This window comes from Passer montanus, unplaced genomic scaffold, assembly GCF_014805655.1.
Source record: "Passer montanus isolate IOZ18808 unplaced genomic scaffold, ASM1480565v1 scaffold20, whole genome shotgun sequence".
Classification (NCBI taxonomy): domain Eukaryota; kingdom Metazoa; phylum Chordata; class Aves; order Passeriformes; family Passeridae; genus Passer; species Passer montanus.
In genome coordinates this window covers 13,771,670-13,790,354 of record NW_024366592.1, presented here as the reverse complement: position 1 = coordinate 13,790,354, position 18,685 = coordinate 13,771,670, and the positions used below count along the sequence as shown (strand labels likewise).

The 18,685-nt window shown below is 39.7% G+C and overlaps 1 protein-coding gene across 1 annotated transcript in view; it reads right to left on the bottom strand.

Annotated features, from left to right (window-relative positions):
- Window positions 1–7,339: 7,339 nt before the first annotated feature.
- The window catches only part of ARNTL2 (aryl hydrocarbon receptor nuclear translocator like 2), a 31,194-nt gene continuing 19,848 nt past the window's right edge, over window positions 7,340–18,685 (bottom strand). Inside the window, exons 9-17 of the mRNA XM_039708143.1 lie at window positions 18,520–18,663; window positions 16,683–16,923; window positions 15,709–15,815; window positions 15,001–15,151; window positions 13,740–13,795; window positions 12,847–12,955; window positions 12,302–12,389; window positions 10,905–11,013; window positions 7,340–9,904 (exon numbers count right to left, since the gene is read on the bottom strand). Of these exons, the coding sequence (XP_039564077.1) occupies window positions 9,768–9,904; window positions 10,905–11,013; window positions 12,302–12,389; window positions 12,847–12,955; window positions 13,740–13,795; window positions 15,001–15,151; window positions 15,709–15,815; window positions 16,683–16,923; window positions 18,520–18,663 (1,142 nt within the window). The 3' untranslated portion in view covers window positions 7,340–9,767. The remainder of the gene's footprint in view (window positions 9,905–10,904; window positions 11,014–12,301; window positions 12,390–12,846; window positions 12,956–13,739; window positions 13,796–15,000; window positions 15,152–15,708; window positions 15,816–16,682; window positions 16,924–18,519; window positions 18,664–18,685) is intronic.

The following is an 18,685-nucleotide window of genomic DNA, read 5'->3' as shown; positions in this document are numbered from 1 at the left end:
CACGGTTTGCAGTTTGTAGAGGAAAGAGGACTGCCTCTTGAATGTGGTGCAAATACAAATTTCCACCAGTTTCAGGGGTACTCTCCAGCCAAGCTTGTTGTCCTGGCACATTTTCTCTCTGTGAAATGCTTTCCGATATGATTCAGATGGCAAGAGATGCGAAATACATAGTAGTGCTGAGAATGTAAGTGCCTGGCCTGAGCGTCTTTTGGCAGAAGCAGTGCACTAGATCCCTTTGCTGCCGCCACAATGATCTGTGCGAGAAATAGATGCCTATTCTCGTCTGGAGAGTAAAAGCAGGACAGGTTACAAGAGTTGAAGAACAAAGCTACAGAGCACCGGACTGGTGGCTGCAGCATACAGGCTGTAAAAGGAGCGTGGCTGTTACTGGTCTACTAACTGAATTCACGGTGGCAGTTGTAAGCATTAAAGTTCAGCAAGAGCTACTTGTGCTGCTACCTATGCCTCTTCCAACTCCTCCATGGAAACAACTGTGCTTACCTTTAGGTTCTGAGATCCAGAGAACACAATGGTAGATGTAGAAGGGAAGAACAAAGTGCACTGGTGAGTTTGATGTGGCTTACAGGGAGCAGGCAGAAGGTACAGCCCAAGGCTCGCTTTTATTTCTAGAGCCTTTTTGTATGCAAACAGCTGCTGGATGTTTGCAACAAAGACGTGAGAGTGAAAAAGTGACAGCAGGTCTATCTGGGAAAGAAGACCTGCTTGTATTGTGCACAGCTTAAAAGGTGTTAAAAATGGAGATACTTTGAGAGCATCTTCTGTCTTAACACTTCCATCTGCATGACCTCTAGCTGTTTGGACAAGGTGACAATGAAAGAATGTGAAAATATTTGCTCTGCGAATGTCAGTTTGCACAGGAAAGGGGGTAGGTTGGCATATGCCTTCTGTTAAAGATATAGTTAGTAATTCATGCAGACAGAATTATATAAAAGGAATATATATAAAAATATCTCTAATTTATAATGGTATCCCTTCTTGCTGGTAACTGAATGGACATACAACCAGGATAAGAACAGGCTTATAGCTTCTAAGAGAAAAAACTATGATTTTTACAATATATCTAAAAACTAACTTACTGTATATAGGGAAAGGGAGAGGGAGGAATTTTTATCCTCAGGATGGTGAAACCATGGCAGGTGGGCAGAGAGGCACCACAACATTTACATGCGAAGGAAACCTCAGCTGTACAGGAGATGGGCATTCACGAAAGCATGTGCCCCGTGACGCCCAAGAGATGATGGCCTGGACAAGATACCTATCTGAGATGACCAGAGCCATCAACACCTTCCATCTGAATGCCAGAATCTGGGAATTGGGGAAGTGTATTATTCCATTCCCGGACGAAGGCTTTGTACAGCCCGAACTGAAGAAAGAAACCAACCTGAATATGAAGAACTCAGAAAGAAACAAAGGGACTCTGCTGCGGGCAAAATAAATCATATAAGAACCGCTGCCTTGGAGCAGCAGGTGTGGACGAGGTGGACTTGGTCCAATAGAGACCATTTCCCACGTTCACCCAGCTTACCTCCGGGGAGTGTTATGCTGTCTGTTTGATTGTTGGCTGTCAGGACTGTATCACGGTCACAAAATAAATTCTTTTTATATTTTTGTTATAATTGGGCATATTTTCATTTTTACTTATAACACCTTCTGTCCTAGCACATCTGTCAGTCAGAACTGCAGCTGAAAATACTTTGCTGTAACAATAGTCTCTGCCACTTTGAGAGAATGTGCTAATGCTATATATGTCATTGAGAAGGAATGTGTGAATCACTAGTGTGTTTTGTTTAGCTGACAGACTGCAAAGGGACTATTATGGCCAGCACTGCCTTTTTGTTGTAGGACTTTTTCTTTGAGAGCAGCCGCTGGACATTTTGAAGCAGTTTGGGATCTTCAAGAATTAGACTGCAAGATGGTACACAGATCTTGAGGGAAAGTGCATATCTCCAGGGAGCTGGATGCAGTTCAGTGGGTGCAAGTTACATGTTGAGCAGCTGATGGCACAGAAAACGTTCGAAAAGGAAGAGGCTGTGCTGCAATTGCCTTTTATTTTGAAGCTTATAAACTTCACAGCCAACAATGAAATGATTCCTCTTCCTTCTCTGCTACATGCAGGACCACATTCTGTCAGTGCCCAAGAGCCAGGATCCACAGCGGAGTTCTTGCCCCCACACTGCTCCCACACTAACGGGGATGGGCTAGAAATGTGCTGTCTTTTTCCTGGGCACTGTCAGTGCTCATCAAAATAACCACACCATTGCACTGTCGACTCACAAAACAAGGACACACACCAAGCCCAGCCCGAAAACCACCCCCCAGGACACAGCTAGGTCAGAAACGCCCCTGCTCTCACATCAACTGCGTCAGGACAAAAAGATTTTGCCAATCTTCCCCTTCCAACTGGATACTCTTCTTTGCACCACACTCAAAGGCCAACACCAGCTCTTTTGCCCTAACAAAATTTTTCACTCTCATACAGTCTGGTAACAAACTTGAAAACATCTGCCAAAAACAGAGTTCGCAAAACTGTCGGTGGAGAAAGCTCTTTGCTGCCTACAATTTCAATTGCACCCATCAAACTACAAACACATACCCTGCTATCGCCACTTTCCTTCTCAGCTCTAGGTACCATTGTAAACCTTCACTCTCACAGTCAGGATCCAAATGGAATGGCACCCGGGACTGCTCACACACTAAAGCTACAAGGGACAAAAACTTGTCCTTCAGAGGCTTGGCCTCTGCATTCCCACTGACAGTTCCACAACTCTAACCCAGAGAACTGCCTGTTAGGAAAAGCCTTTAAATTCACTGAGACCACCCAAAAATCCAAACTTGCTTTCTTTGCTGTTATAGGTAAAAATGAAATAGGCCCAATTCTAATAAATAAATTAAAAAAAAATATTCAGGACTGTGATACAGTCCCGACAGCCAACAATCAAACTGACAGCACAAAACCTCCGGGAGATAGGCTGGGTGAACGTGGATTTGGCCTCTATCGCACCAAATCCCCCTCCGTCCACACCAGCTGCTCCGAGGGGACAGTTTTTATACTGTCTTTATTCTGCCCGCAGCAGAGTCCCTTTGTTTCTTTTTAGAGTTCTTCATATCCAAGCTGGTTCTTTTCTTCAGTCTAAACTGCACAAAGCCTCATCCAAATACATTAATGCTTCTTCCCCCCCCCAATCTCAAAACAAATGGCATCCCCTCCTCCAAAATCCAAACCATCCAGGCCTGATCCTATACAAAGGTGTCAGAACACTGGTGTTGGGCATTACCTGTGCAGGGCACTAGATCCACTGAACACCAAGACTCAGCGCAGCTGCTTATCTTTTTCAAAAGAAGTGTGCTGGCAGAATTTCAAGAAGGCTGCCTTGAGGAAGTGGAAAACACATGTCAAATGGATTCTGCCTGAGCTCAGGGGGATGAAATCAGCTGAATTCCAGGGAACTCGTCAAGTGTCCCCCAGGGACATCAGTGGGGCTGGGAGATGAGGGTTATAAATAGCAAATTCTGTGAATATAAACCTGTCCTTGTCCTGATCCCACTGAGCTTCGCTGGAACCTCTGCTGGTTCCTGCCACAGCTGGTGTTAAAATGGCAGCTCTGCATGGGAATGTCCACACTCCACGAGGCAGTGTCAGGTTATTCCAGCAGGAATTCAGCAGGGAATATGGGGTTGTGGGTGTAATTCATCTGAATGAGCAAAGCTGATACTGATCTGGGCACCAACCAGAGAACAATCTTTGTGCTGCCCTGTCAGCTAAAGCCCCTGGGCTGGGAAATTTCAGCAGGCAAATGTATGGAATTATGTAAATCCCAGCATGCCCCAGAGGAACAATCCAAGTGCCAGGGTGGGAGCTCATGTCCTTCCCCTGCTGCTGGCAAGACAAATTCCCCTGGGCACAGTTGGCCTGGATGGGCAGGGGCTGGGAGCAGAAGGGGCGGGAGAGCGGATCAGCCGGCCGGGAAGCGACGGGACACGAGGCTGCTGGAATCTCATCTGAATCACTGAAAACATTCTTGCCCTGCAGAAGCCAAAGCAGATCCCTCCTGGCCAGGCTGGTGGGCAGCAGCTCTAGGGGAAAACACCGTGGCCCTGCCAGGAGCTCTGACTCTGCTTTTCCTCACAGCTCCTGAGAGGAAGTGTCAGGGCCACTGTGATAGAGTTCAAATCCAAACAAACCTCACATCCCAGTGAATGATCCCAGCAGAGAAATGCAGTGTTGTCATAAAAATCTTAAAGATCTGTTAAAAAGGCTATGACAACACAGTAACGGGATTCCGTTCTGGTTTGCTCTTGAAATGCTCCTGGTTCTGTTTTCATGTATTTTTACTCCCTCAATGTGCAGCTTGTAGAATTCATTCTGGAATTTACGAGGTTGAGCAGGGCTGGCTTTGGATTGACCTTCACCTCTGGTCCCACTTTGTGCAAACTCAACTTGGGCCAAGCTGGGTGAACTCATCACCTCAGCTTTCCCCTCCAAAATACCTCCATACTTATTCCCTGCAGATGAACTTCGATCTTCCCATAACTCTGCCACTCCTCACCTCCACTTGCCCTCACAGTGTCCCTTCTGTTCCCCACAGGTGCCCTGGTGACACCAGGGAGGTCCCTTTACCTTTCTCCTGCCCCTCTCCAGCCCGAGGCCACTCCTTGCTCACTCTCTCCAGCCTTGCCCCACACAGGGCCTCTTCTCCCTTCCCCGCCAGCTGCTGCCAAGGAAGGAGGACATGGTGAGTCCTGAGCTCACCTCCAGACAGTCATTCCCTCACCCTGAGATGGCCTTGGAAGCAAAGGGCTATGGAAGAAATGGAGTCAAAATTTACAATAATTACCAAAATGGTATTGGAAAAGAGCAACAATGGAAGCAACAATAATTCCAAGGGAGCAGGAGGGATACTGAGCTTTAAATGGGGTTTGAGTAATTTAAAAAGTTCTAAAGCTGGGAGATCATAAAGGAACACTGTCATAAGACCTAAGTGGTCACGAGTAAGAGAGAGACAGAAGATAAGAAACAACTCTTTGCTGGCTCCTCCAGCTCCACAAGCAGCAATCCACAAATCAAACAGAAATCTGCAAATGAAACTAGCAAGAGCCCAAAAGAGGAGAGGCAGCTCTTCCTGCAACAATTTTCCAAGGAGTCAGCCTGTGTCCATTGCTGCCCCCAGCAGAAGGGGCATCCTGAACACCAGAGGGGCTGGAACACAAATTCCATGGAGAATAAAGTGCAGGCATCCCAGAGCTGTTCAGAGCAAACCTTTAGAAGCTGATTGTAGCTTGCTGAAACAACACTAAGCTCACCTGGCTTTTTGTTTGATAAGGGATTCATCATCTCTTCAATTATACTGAAAACAGTATCTGATACTGGAACTGCATTTGCAGATAAAAGTAGTATTCTTAAAATTCTAAAATACCTAGCAAATCTAATATATATAAAGCTCAAGGGAAGAGGAGAGGCAGACATTGATCTTTTCTCTCTTGTGACCAGTGACAAGACCCAAGAGAATGGAGCTGGGCCAGGGCAGGTTCAGGCTGGAGATCAGGAAAAGATTCTTCCCTCAGAGGGTGTCAAGCACTGAACAGGCTCCCCAGGGAATGGTCACAGCTGCCAGAGCTCCAAGAGTGTTTGGATGACACTCTCAGGCAGAGGGTGGAATTTTTGGGTGTCTGTGCAGGGCCATGAGTTGCACTCTATGATCCTTATGGGTCCCTCACAACTCAGGAGACTTCGCGATTGTGTAATTAAGAAATCAATTTGCTTATCCTATTGTGACAAGGTGAAGTCTAAGGATGGAACCACTCCTCCCACAGAATTTCTATCTGCTCATGTGAAAGTATTTTGCTAAATATTAAAAGTCCAGTGGTATTGCCTTCCCTATCTGTAAGGTTTATGAAAGCAGCAATGTTTGAAGTCAGATTTTCCTGTTTAAAAGTATTGCACATTACCTGAGCTATTGTAGAGTTCAGAGTCCTGCTGCTCACCTTACAGCATCTTCCAGGAACAGCCTGATAAACCTCATTGTTACCCATTAACAGTGTTACCCAAGAGCCCATTAATTATGTGGCTTTCTCTCTGTTGTGCCAAGGTTCCCTGAATGGTGTAGGACACATTACAGATGTTGGGTCATGTACATTTGGAATCTGCAAATTCCAGGAAAGAAGAGTCGCCACCCAGACAGAGTCAGCACTGTGGCAGCAACAGCCAAGGTAGAGCTTTCCCACAAAACTTTTTATCATTTCCAAAGATTATGTGATTATTTCTGGTGGTTTTGACAGGAAAACAAATGAATAATAACAAGTTAAGTTCAGTGCCCACATACCTGAACTTACCTTTAACAGATCAGGGATGCTGAGGTACTGTATTCTCTTTTCTGTCTGACTTTGGATCATGAACAGAAACCCTGTTGTGAACAGTCACTAAAATTACTTTAGCCTTTTATGCTTGTGAGTAAACCAAATTTTCCAGTATTCCAAAAAGTGTAAGATCCACAGTAAATTCAGAACTACAGAGCACCACAGGAAAGAAACCTGGAATCAATCTCTTCTGTGGACCCATGCAACGGCACTGTACCTGACCGTACCCTACAAGGGAACCCCAAAAGCACAGAAAGGATTCTCCCTGCTCCCAGAACATCAAGTGACAAAATGTTCATACGTACTCAACTATTTACATCAAAAAATACCTCAGAGATCAAGTCCAGCTATAACCCAGGACCACCAAATCCACCACTACCCCCTGTCCATCAGTGCCACACCTGCACATCTTTTAAACACCTCCAGGAATGACGATTTCTCCACTGCCCTGGGCAGCCTCTGCCAATGTTTGATAACCCTTTCTTTTGCCCCAATGTCCAATCGAAACCTTCCTTGGCGCAACTTGAGGCCAGTTCCTCTCATCCTGTCCCTCAGGAGCAGAGCCTGACCCCCATCTACCTCCAGTCAAGGAGCTGTAGAGTGTTGAGGTCTCCCCTGAGCCTCCTTTTCTCCAGGCTGAGCATTCCCAGCTCCCTCAGCTGCTCCTCACAAGCCTTGTGCTTGCAACAGGAAATGGAAAATTCAGGGTTAATGTGTGGACACCTTCAGAGTTCATCCCTGGAGGGCAAAAGGGTGTTCTGAAGCTCTTTTTGAATCCCCAAAAATGCACATTAGTTTGGATTACAGGCTCTCCCTGCCTGGGGAGCATCACACTGAGCTACCAAAATCCACAGGAGTTCCACATCCCTGTTTATGTTTTGAGGAAGAAGCTTGGGATCTGAAAGAACAAGTACTTAATATTTCAGTTCAGTATTAGACAGAATTGCCAGCAGACTTAACAGCAGGGTATCAAAACAGTATTTATTGACCTGGTTTAACCACATCCTATCATTACCCGCACCATGCCAGGAACAAACTGTCAGTATCTTACTAGAATTGTGTTGTTATACAAACAAAGATAAGCACATACTATCTCAATTGTATTCAAAAATATCTATTAATTTCACTAGAAATATTTACAAGTGACACTTTTTCTTGAAAAGGCTGCTTTAAGCCAGAAAAAAACTTACAAATAGTAAAGGGAAAATCTAATAAATTAATTGAAAGTTACAATATTTGTCATTGACTGCAAAAGAATCAAAGTTACATTTTTGGTTTTATTTTTTACGGATAGCCAAGAATCCAAAAATAGTGGTTTGTGTCTAGAAACTTATCTTGTGAAAGAATTAATTTGCTCCTGCAGTAACAACAGCTGCCATGTTTCCAAACTAATCCAATTTAAAAAACTGTTCTAATAAAGTCTGTATAATTTTAAGTTATTTGTGTAGTCATTTATCTATGAGCTACAGTATTTGCTGGTTTATTTAGAATTCGCTTCTAGAATAGAAAAGAGAAAATGCATTTTATAATGGCAGAATCTCAAATTTCATTTACACAAATAGATTTCTATCAGTTCTTAGAAAGTGCCTGCTTATTTCCTCCATTTTGCTCCATGATATACCCCAAAATTCAGAAAAATCAGAAAAATTTATTCTAATAAAGCAAGAGAACTGATTATTTTGGCCCCATGTATGTAAAAAAGAGATCTGAATGCAGTAAATGACATCCAAATTAAATGCCAAAAAAAAAGTCTACAGAGTTAAAAAAACCCAAAAAAATCAATCCAAGAAGCCATTCTAGCAAATCACCATCACAAAAAATGCATCGTTTGACAAAGGAGTCATATTGTCTATAATATTCTCTGTCAAGCAGAGGAAGCCACTTCATGTCCAGATTGTGTCCTCATGAGGACAGGGTGGCTCCCCAGCAGCATAAGGATGACATCTAGTGACGGCCAAATCCATTTGTTCCCAACTCTAGCCTTCCCAAAAACACCAGCCCAGGCTGCTATCCTCACCTGGAGTGAGAGAGGTTAGGGTTGTACCTACATTTAAATACATGTATTAAAAAGATACACATGTACCAGATATCTTCAAATGCTTTCCTTTCATTACCAGAATTTAAAAAAAAAAACAAAAAAAAAAAAAAAACCCAAAAAAAAAATAAAAAAGAACCTACCAAAACCCAAACATGAAGAACACATTAAAAAAATCTGTAATTTTATTATATATAATCTATGCAAAAATTTGTTTAAACATTCGAGATAAAAAGATCCTCTTGCTATATTAGTGCTATGTTGTTCTAATGCAACCTCTAAAGTGCCATGTTCTTGAGTCATTTGTTGTAATGGGATACAATCCTTGCAAAAGCTGTTCCAAAAAGATCATCCTGCATAGCATTTACTTACAAAGCTATAGTACAGAGAGATTTTTAAAAGTCACACACTCAAGCAGTAAAAAATTCTCCCAATCTCTCCAAAAACATAAAAGATGCTCTAGACTTTTAACATTTTTTCACCAACAGACAGTGCAAGCCTCACTCTGGAACCAAGACTATCCATTTACGCTTCTCTAGTTAGTAATGAGCTTGGGACAAGACCAAAGTGCTTTATTACAAATAGAGCATTATTTTTCTCTGGTTCTATGCACTGCCTCTCTAATAATACATTACAAATAATACAAAACAGTAATTAAGAGTTTGTTGCTCTTTTCTTATTCCTTTCTCATGTTTGTGTATTGGGAAAATGAGTGTTTTTCTCAAAACATTCTCTTCTGTTTATTAGGGTGATCCAATCCCAATCCTTGCTCCCAGAACTGTAGGCTTCATTTTCACCTTTGACTGCAAAAATTGCGCTGCTGAGAAGTGCAAGGAGTCACAAACTGCATGGTTTGAGAATTACAATACCTTATTTTACAGCTGTAGTGTATGCAAATTGTTATTTCAATTAAATTTAATAGTTACAAATATTCTCAAACCATATAAGTACAATAGGTTCTAGAGAAAGTAACATGGATAACTAATATTCTGCAACTTGAAACAAAAACAATAAATAAAAGTTTGAAGCATTAAAACTAAGAAAAAGTAATCATGTACATTGTACAGTACCTTTTGGTTAAAGCTTCTTAGCAAAAATATAGTAAGTGTTCTAAGCATTCCAGTTACAGATGGTTCAATATTAAAATTTCAAGGTTTCCTCATCATGAATAAAATATTGCATTTGTCCGTAGGTGCAGTAGAAGATATGTCTCTCTGAACAAGACTCTAGTCGTTAAAAATCCAGAGACAACAAGTCTGAATTCAAAGGAACCATTACAAAACTCCGATACAGTACTGAGGATGTAGAGTTGTTGTGCATGAGGGGTTTTGACATTCCCTTACTCCCAGAAGCAGCTCTAGAGAGCCCACTGGATATCACTGAGGTCAGCTGTGTCTCCCAGGCCCCCATCAGCCTCCAGGTAATTCATCAGAGCTGTCATCACAGTGTCATCGTTCTCACAGATGGCATCAAAGTCCAGCTGAGAACTGCCACCTATACAGTGATTAAAACAGGGAGCTTGAAGCAGGTGTGAACACTGTGAACCATGGAGAACATGGTAACTTGCAGAACAGAACTGGTTTGAAGCAGAACATGCCTTTGAAGTCACGACAAATATTTCTATGTTAAAAAAACCCCTAACTTGACTCCTTTTTAGTTCAACACCATTCCTCCTTATTCTGTGTTGTTGGAGTTGTTTTTAATGTTTTTTTTTTCCTAAACCCTTATTAAAGAATTAGCTTTTTCTACTTTGTGTTTCTTTTTCAGTGTTTTTCTTTTTTGGTTGGTTGGTTTGGGGTTGTCAGGGTTTGGGTTTTTAAATTTTTCTGAAAAGGCTCATAGTTCAACCAGAAGAAAGCTGTAGGTTATAAATAAACAAATAAATCCCTGGCAAATGAGGAATAGGAATATGGAAAAGCTTCTAAGAGCTGAAACACAGGATCAGCATGAACATGGCTTTTACAGCATTTTGCCTTTTATGTCAAATATAATGCAATGGCATTTTCCTCTTACAGGAATTCTGTATCCAGACAAACTTAACAAGGGAAAGATAAAAAAAAAAAATTCTGAACCATTGGGAGCAGCCCTTTGTACCAACTACTCCCAGCCTGTAGCTTAGAAAGAGGTAAAGTGCTAAAGGACAATAATTCACAAATTCCAAGAAGTTCCCTGACATTGCATTCAAATACTTTTCCCTCCCTTTCTCTGTCCTGGAGAGAGAACAGTAAGGTGCCTCATGAAATGTTTAAGAATGCAATGGTAAACTTCAGTTACAGATATTGTTTTTTGTCATGAGATTGCCTCACTTACCAAATTTTGCTGTTTGCCTTGCAGCAGTAACACATCTGTTTTCAGAGTGCTCTCATCTTCAGCCAGCCACATCTCTTTACAATTTATACATGGTTGTAAAGTGGTGCACTCAGAAATGACACCAGTGATCAGAAATATCAGCCCCTGCAACCCCCAGAATATCCCCAAGAGAAATAAATCTTACTGAGGAGAGGTTCATTACTGGGCAATGGAATAGCACCCTGGGTTTGCTCTGAATTCTCTAGAGCTTCTGTTTCTGAAGGACATAACTGAATCAACTCTTTATTTGGCACCTGAAAGAGCAGAATTGGTAGAAAGGACAGAATTAGATCCTAAATTCAGTCACAAATATTATATTAGAGAAACATCATAGATTCCTGTCAAATTATTAAGAACTGAAAAGAGAAAGTGAAAAATATACCTCATCAGGCAGATATTTTGCATTTAGAAGCAAATATTTTATGAGTTCATATAGCACTGGACCTGGCTTAAATAAAAGCTGTGACTTACACAGCTGTCAAAGGTACTTCATAGTGATGGCACTGCTTGAGGGTCAACTCAGTGTTTAGTAAATAAATCCACTACCAAACATACTGATTTGCACTTTCACATCTACTACCATAAACTACAAATTCCCAGTGACCTGATGTTTGTCACTGTCAAAACATTCCAGTTAAGAGATTAAAAAAGCCCTCATACCTCCTAGGTTCTATATGCATTAAACTATATTTATCATAGCAATAGAGATGGAAGTCATGCTAACCCAAAAAAGATAATTTTATCCTTGATAGTTGTTTTATTTAACACATACATGTAATTTAGCAGGAGAGATTCCTAGGATTGTCTGACTTGTGTATATTCTACCAGAAAATTAATAAACGTGAAATGCTTTCCAAAAGTATTTTAGGAACAAATGGGATACCAAGGCCCAGAATCAAGAAAAATCTTCAATGAATATGATGAAATTATCCTTATGATGAGACATTACATGATTTAGAGAGTTCAGCATAAATAAGTCAAACAACTCTTCAGGAGAAACATCTGTGGTAACACAGGGGAGAACATATAATAAAAAAAGGGGGAAGTCAAAGCAGCTCCTGGACCAGAATAGTGGGCGTTTTTCATAAGAAATGAGAAATGCAATGGAAAGATAAACTGTTTCTAACAGGAAAGAAATTTGCATTCAAAGAGCTGTTGGAGAAGTTTGTTCATGCCACGTCCAGTACAAAACATACAACATATTTAGGTAAGAAGATATGTTAATTATTCCATAGCTATGGGCAATAACTATGTTATTTATATAACTATGTTAGTTATAGTTTATGGTGTTACAAGCACTAGTAGATTTACCATTATATTAGCATAATTACCCATTTTTAGAAGAGTAATGAAATACCTTCAAAGTCACAATTTTAAACATTTCAAAACAGCACAGATTTTTTTTTTAGAGTCTCTTCAAAACCATTAAGATTAAAAGTACACATTCACAAAACACAAATCAGGACAATCTGGCTCAAACACAGGTTTTGAGCTGACATTAACCTTTTCATTTTAGATTTTTATAGGCCGGAGTGTACTCACATCGCTGCAGTTCATATTTAAAGCTGGAGAAGGTGACTTTCTGAGGAGATGTGATGGATTTAATTCTCCAGAGGGTGAAGAATGCAACCTAAAATTGCATGTGTTTAGTTGATTTACCAGGTCACATTAAGCAAACACTGAAAACCAGACTGTGTGGTGCAGAATCCACCAGACCTCCCCAGTGACAAAGCATGAGTCGGATAATTCAAAACAATAATGTCTTAAATTCTTCTAAAGATGCTAAATTATCCTGCTCCAAGTTTTGGTAGCAGAAAACAGAGAAGAGATCAGAAAAGACCATAGGTACAATTCTATTTCTTGAGCACAGTTTTCTTCCTCTGTTGAATCACCAGCACAATCATGTGCTCTGCCAGGCATGAGACTGACATAATTATAATGGTACCTCATAACGCTATTGCTCAACCTAAAAAAATGTTATACATATAATACAATAAAAGTGAAATTGGAGCAACCCTCACATAATCATATATTCCTCATGCCTATCTTCACTTAAAAGCGTAATGATGGTATTATGCATTTATTACCTTTGTAATTCTAATATTTCATTTGCAATTTCAGTTCCTATACTTCCAGCACCAAGAACTGTTCCAGAGGACATTCCAGGTACACTTACTAAAGACTGTTTTACAGCATCTGTAGACGAAAAAAACAAAGCCCAAACAAAACCTTAAACCAAGAGCACTTTCATTGCAGAGCAAAGGATTCATTTTAAAGTAGCATTTGTTCTAAATATAAATATACAAGTATATATTTTCATATATGTATTCAGAAATTATACTCCTTTAAATACTGATTCATGGCAGAGGGTGTTGCAATATAAAGTGAATAATCTGTTTGTGAAAATTGTTGTTTTCCAGTAGTGAAATATATTTAATCATTGCCATCCCCAGTGTCTCTCACAGACAAAGAACATGAGTTTAAAAAAAGTCTTGGATTTCTCACCAGCTGAAATCAGTTATTGGAAGAACATTTTGAAAAGCAAATATAAAGCCTTGACAGCAAGATGGTGGAACGGCATGCAGAAACCAGAAACTCTGCATAGCAGAAAAATAATAACAAAATATGTTCTGTATCAGTATTCCCCTGTATTGTATAGGCAAACTCAGCACAGTTGCATCTATTCCAAAAACTGGGCAAAATATGGTCTGTGACAAAGCACAATATCCTACTAACCAAATACCCAGCTCTAGCAGAAGCTGCAGGAAATTAAAAGTAGGTTATATGCACTTCTTAGAGTTCTGTGAATTATGTCAATTGGGACTCTGAAAGTAACTAGACAGTGAAAAAGAAGTAGCTTTAAAAAAAAAATTAATCCTTCTTTGCATGCAACCTAGAATAAAAAAAACTCTGGACTGGATAAATTTAAATTGACTGATCAGGAGACGCAGCTGTGATATCTGTAAGAAGTCACACTTGCCTTCTGCAGGTTGGGAACTGTAGAGGACCTCTTCTTCAGCTGATTCCTTATGACCTCTAAGATGTAAAGAAATTTTAAAAATCCCGAACAAGCCACAAAAAGTCAGCAATTTTTCCCCCAAGAGCAAAATCTAGCATATATTTATGTTTAATTTCAAGAATACACAGAACCAAAGCTAACATCCTCAAACTAGGGAAATAAAAGATATTCCTTACATACTTCCACGTTCAATTCTTTGTAATGTTTCTGAGCAGTGGGTGAAATACTGATTTCTACTTACTTTCCAATTTAAAAACAAAGCTAGTAGGATTGTCTGTGTTTCATGACAAGAGAATAGGACTGTCATTTTCAGTGTTAGGAGGGAAATCAGGTAACCAGGAACAAGGACAGGTCAGAGGCTGCCTCGTGTCAGCAGCTGCTGCCCTCCTTCCCTCCTGCAGACAGCTGCAAATACCCGCATCTCCAGGGCAGGCAAAAAAAGTGTCCTTGGGCTACTGGCCAGCACACACTGTCCGAACTGCTCTTCGCTGTTTTCTTGGGGAAAAAGGACATAGGCAAAAGAGGTGGGTGATGTTGACCTAAGGCATGAACCAGATACAGAATAGGCAAAAGGCTCCCTCAACAACCTTGTTTAATGGAAATAAAATCCCCTCTGTCCCCACTGAAAACCCTAATCATTGGCAAAGACCTTCAGTAGCACTGGAACAATCCCAATTACAGCTCCATTGCAAGGTGCAGAAAATGAAATAGAACTACAAATAAAAAGAATTAAACACACACATTTACTGTCCCCCAGGCTCCACCCTTGCAATCAATTTGAAGAGGATCTTTCTGTCCTGCCTTGCATTTCCACCATCTATCAATTGTGCTTCTCCACGTTCTGACACCTGGGGGTTGGAACTGGGTCACCTGACACACAGAGAGTTGTAAAGACCAGAAGGAAAAGCAGAATTAACTTGACAGTTCCATTTATTCAAATTTACTTCTCTTAAAGATCTTTCCCTTCTTCCTTTAACAAGAAACCCTTTCATCTCTTTTTTTTTCCTACTGGGAAACAGCATAGTTTTCAGAATCAAATCCACAATTTAGGCCTGAAACAAAAATAGCTGGTAAATGCCGAAAATATGTTTGTCCAGCTTGTTCAGTCCCTTTTTGTGCAAGCTTGATGTTTTCTAGTCTTGTTCTGCTTTCTAGGCAGGTTATTTTAGTGCTAACTGTAATTATGACAAAAAATAAATGGAGAGTCATATAAATTACTTACAGTACCACAGTGTTGTTTGATACAATGTACTCCAGCTCTTTGGTCCAAGGATTCATGAAACTGAACCACTGACTCTTTAAAGTAACAAAAGTCCCATCTTTTGCTCTAAATTTGTAGGAATTTGTAAATACTTTTTCTTTGTTCTGCAACACTAGATAAGAAAAGGAAAGTTATAATCACCATATTTAAGCTTAGAAAGGTAAAGTTAGAAATAATAAATCTATTTTATAGCATCATAAAATCAAAATGTTTCTGTTGGCCAGACATAGAATAAACATGCCAGAACAACCTGGGATCTGTTCTAAAATCAAATTATATCGTTTCAGCAGGGCCATAAATCTTACATTAATAAGCAAGTACTAAGTGCCTGCAAAACACTAGGAGACTCATGACTTGATGAACTTTAACTCATGTCTTTAATTGTTATCATACACATCTGCTCTTCAGGATTCCTCCCCTTCCTTACAAAGAATGGAAGTAGAGGGTTTGACAGAGGTGCTGACATTATTCCTCCACAATTAAGGCCCTGCACCAGGAGCCAAGACAATACAAGTTTCTCCCTGCTTTTATTACAAGCCCTACACAGGCTTGTCTTAACACAGACATCACAAAGGGCAGTGCTGAGGTTGGGTAGTTTGGGTTTTGCAGTGTTCTCACTTGCAGTTACACATAGCGGTAAGTAGTCTGGGAGGACCAACTATTTTGTACCTTCTTTGTGTTTTTCAGCTAGGTGATTGTGATCATCTTGATGGCAGTACTCATAACAAGAAGTTCCTAGAAGCTCTTGTGGCAGATACCCTAAAATTGCTGTTGCGCTGTTAGAAATAGAAACGTGAACTACAGCGGACTCAAAGCTGTTTTCTTCAGTGTCAGATAAAGCAGAACATTAATATTTAAACAAACAGATGCCTGTGTTCATGTTTGGGGGAAAATACAGCATTAGTACAGCTCTAAAACAACAGGAAATATTTTTCACAGCAAATTATCCCTTTGCAATGAATGACAATTCGAAAGTAAAGTAAATGTTTAAACATGTACACACAAAATACTTCTGTTTAGTGGCTCTCCCTTAGCCAGTCACAGTACTGGTCACACATAAGAGTCAATAAAAAACTCAGCAGTTGAATTTTGCTCTTCCACTCAAAGGAATTTCCAAATGCAAAGTGGTAATTAGATCTCTACAACAAATAAAGGTCTGTTTCAGAAAGTACAGAAAATGGGAACTTAGTTCTCACTTCTGATAAAATAAGATACCAAATAAGATTTGGTACCTCATTTAGATAGAATGTATTTGTTACAAATGGTAAGACTCTCAGAAGTAATAACTTCTGGTTAAATGTTTATTACTTCAGTCTTGTGCAGAGCTATGAAGCTCTAACTTGAGATTTTTCTTTATGAATAAATGAGTCAATTTTCTATAGGACAATACACTTCTATACATTATGTATTATTTGACAAAAAAACAAAGCCCAAATACACATAGTTTAAGAATTATCTGCTTCTTGTGCAGAGCAGAAAAACATTCTGAAAATTAGAATTTTTGATAATTTTAAGAAAAATTCTCAAAAATTGAGAATTCGAATTAGAACTTCTACGCTGCTGGAGAAATTACAGTTTTGACAGAGGATCGGAAAATGGAAGCAGTTGTGTCATTTCTCTTCAGTAAAGAACAAAATGCTTACCGCTGATCTACATAAACAAATTTTCCATCCATGGCAAATCGTGTAACAAATTCTGTTGCTTTGACTTTTATCTCTCCACTCTTTTGTGGAACAATATAAGGGTGTAACCTCCCAATCGCAACAAGACAGTTAAAGTTACTACTGTCCTTTTCTACATCATTTTCCTCTTCTACTCCCACCTCATTAGGAGGCCAGTTCTTCAAATACCCAGTACAGTGAATGGTGCAGTATTTTCTGTGATCTAATAGAAAGAAATTAAATAAGAAGTAGTTATTGTTCAAAGAGTAAACCAAACTACTTATTATGTTGGCCGTGAGACCAGCAACTATATTTCACGCTTACCTACACCAACTGTACCAAGCCAAAGATCATTTTACAGAGAATTTTTCAATTCATTTTGTTCTATTCAATTTGGGTTTACCTGCAGAGAGAACTTCTAACCCTATGTAAGATTTAGGAAGATGAGTTATGGGTGTTGGCAGTTCAAGCACAAGTTAGACAGAAAACAAACAATAACCCACAAATCACTCTGGTTTTATATGGATTGTGAATTAAAATTAACCTGAGGCACACTGTAGCTTCCAAATCAATTTACCTTTGGTGAGCAGAATGACCTGAACATAAGCATACTGCAGTTAAAGAAAGAATCAGCTTATTTTCTATGTATCTCAGGTTTCTGAAGTTTTGTGGGAATACAAATATTTTAACTATCTTAAAATTCCAGCATACACTGTCAATCATCCCTATTTGCTCTCTAAATAACATGCAAACACCCTCATAAGCATCAAGGTTTGACAGTATATGTCCTAGAGTAGATGTCTTTCCAAAAAAATGCCAAAGCATTCTTGACACCTCTATGCTGAACAGGATGCTTTCCATAGCTTTGATTTTCCTCTCTATTACAAAAAACACAGATCAACTCTGCAAAATGAGAAACTGAGTTATCCCACTATGATTCTGTCACAGTTGCTCAGGTGCCTTCCCTCAAAACTTCTTTTCCAAGAAGCACTTACAGAAGGCAAATTCTTAGCTCACTGAGTTATCTGACACATCAAGGGATATCAAATTCTATTTACTTACAATCACGGGCCTCTTAAAATTTGTGGTGTATCTCAACAGTAACAGGTTACATTGAAAAACAGAACTTGGAGGATTTTTTCAGGATCAAACAATTTCAGCACACCTTTGCAAAAATCAATACTAAGTTATTAAAACAAAAGCTGGAAATTGCATTTTAAAATTGAAATATAAATTTTCACTGGAAACTTGACAAGATTATACTGCTCTATGGGCATACCAAAATATGAACTAAAGTGAAATTACTGGGAAAATTAATGGAATTACACTGATAAATTAACTTTACCATGAAAAGGAGGAAAAAAGGAAAATGCTTTTAAATACTTTTAAATACACACAACACAAAAAGTAAATCAGAAAAAAAAGTTGGTTTACTTGCTTTTTTCCCTTCAAAATAGTAGAGTTTGCAGGCTTTATTCACTCAGTTATCTTCAAGACATAAGTTATTTAGTTTCATTCTTCTGATCTGCTCCAGTTCTTTCAAATATTTCCCTGAGACTTCTCAAATTTGACCACAACAGACCACATGCTCCTATACAGCCACTGTACCTCAAGTTCCTCCCCCTCCCTCTTTCCAGGAGGGCACCAGGAGGAGAAAGAGAACAATTAGACTGTTTTTCAAAAGGTGTCCCTGGTTCACATTTACACTGCTCTACACGTACTTCCTGAGATCAGTAGGAACTAGAAAGCCATTAGTGATTTGGAATTTAAAGACGTTTCAAGAGAGAAAGCCCCCACTTAATCTCCACTCTCTGAATACCTTTCTTCTTTGGGTTGGGCAAACACTCCTTCTCCTCTTTGACTGTGGTCCTGCTACACTTTATGCGACAGAAGAAGGAACGTCGAGCACCAGAGTTCAGCCGAGCTGGTCCAGCTTGGAAATCTGTGTGTACTTGCAAGCCAGCTTATAAAGATTTAGTAAAGTA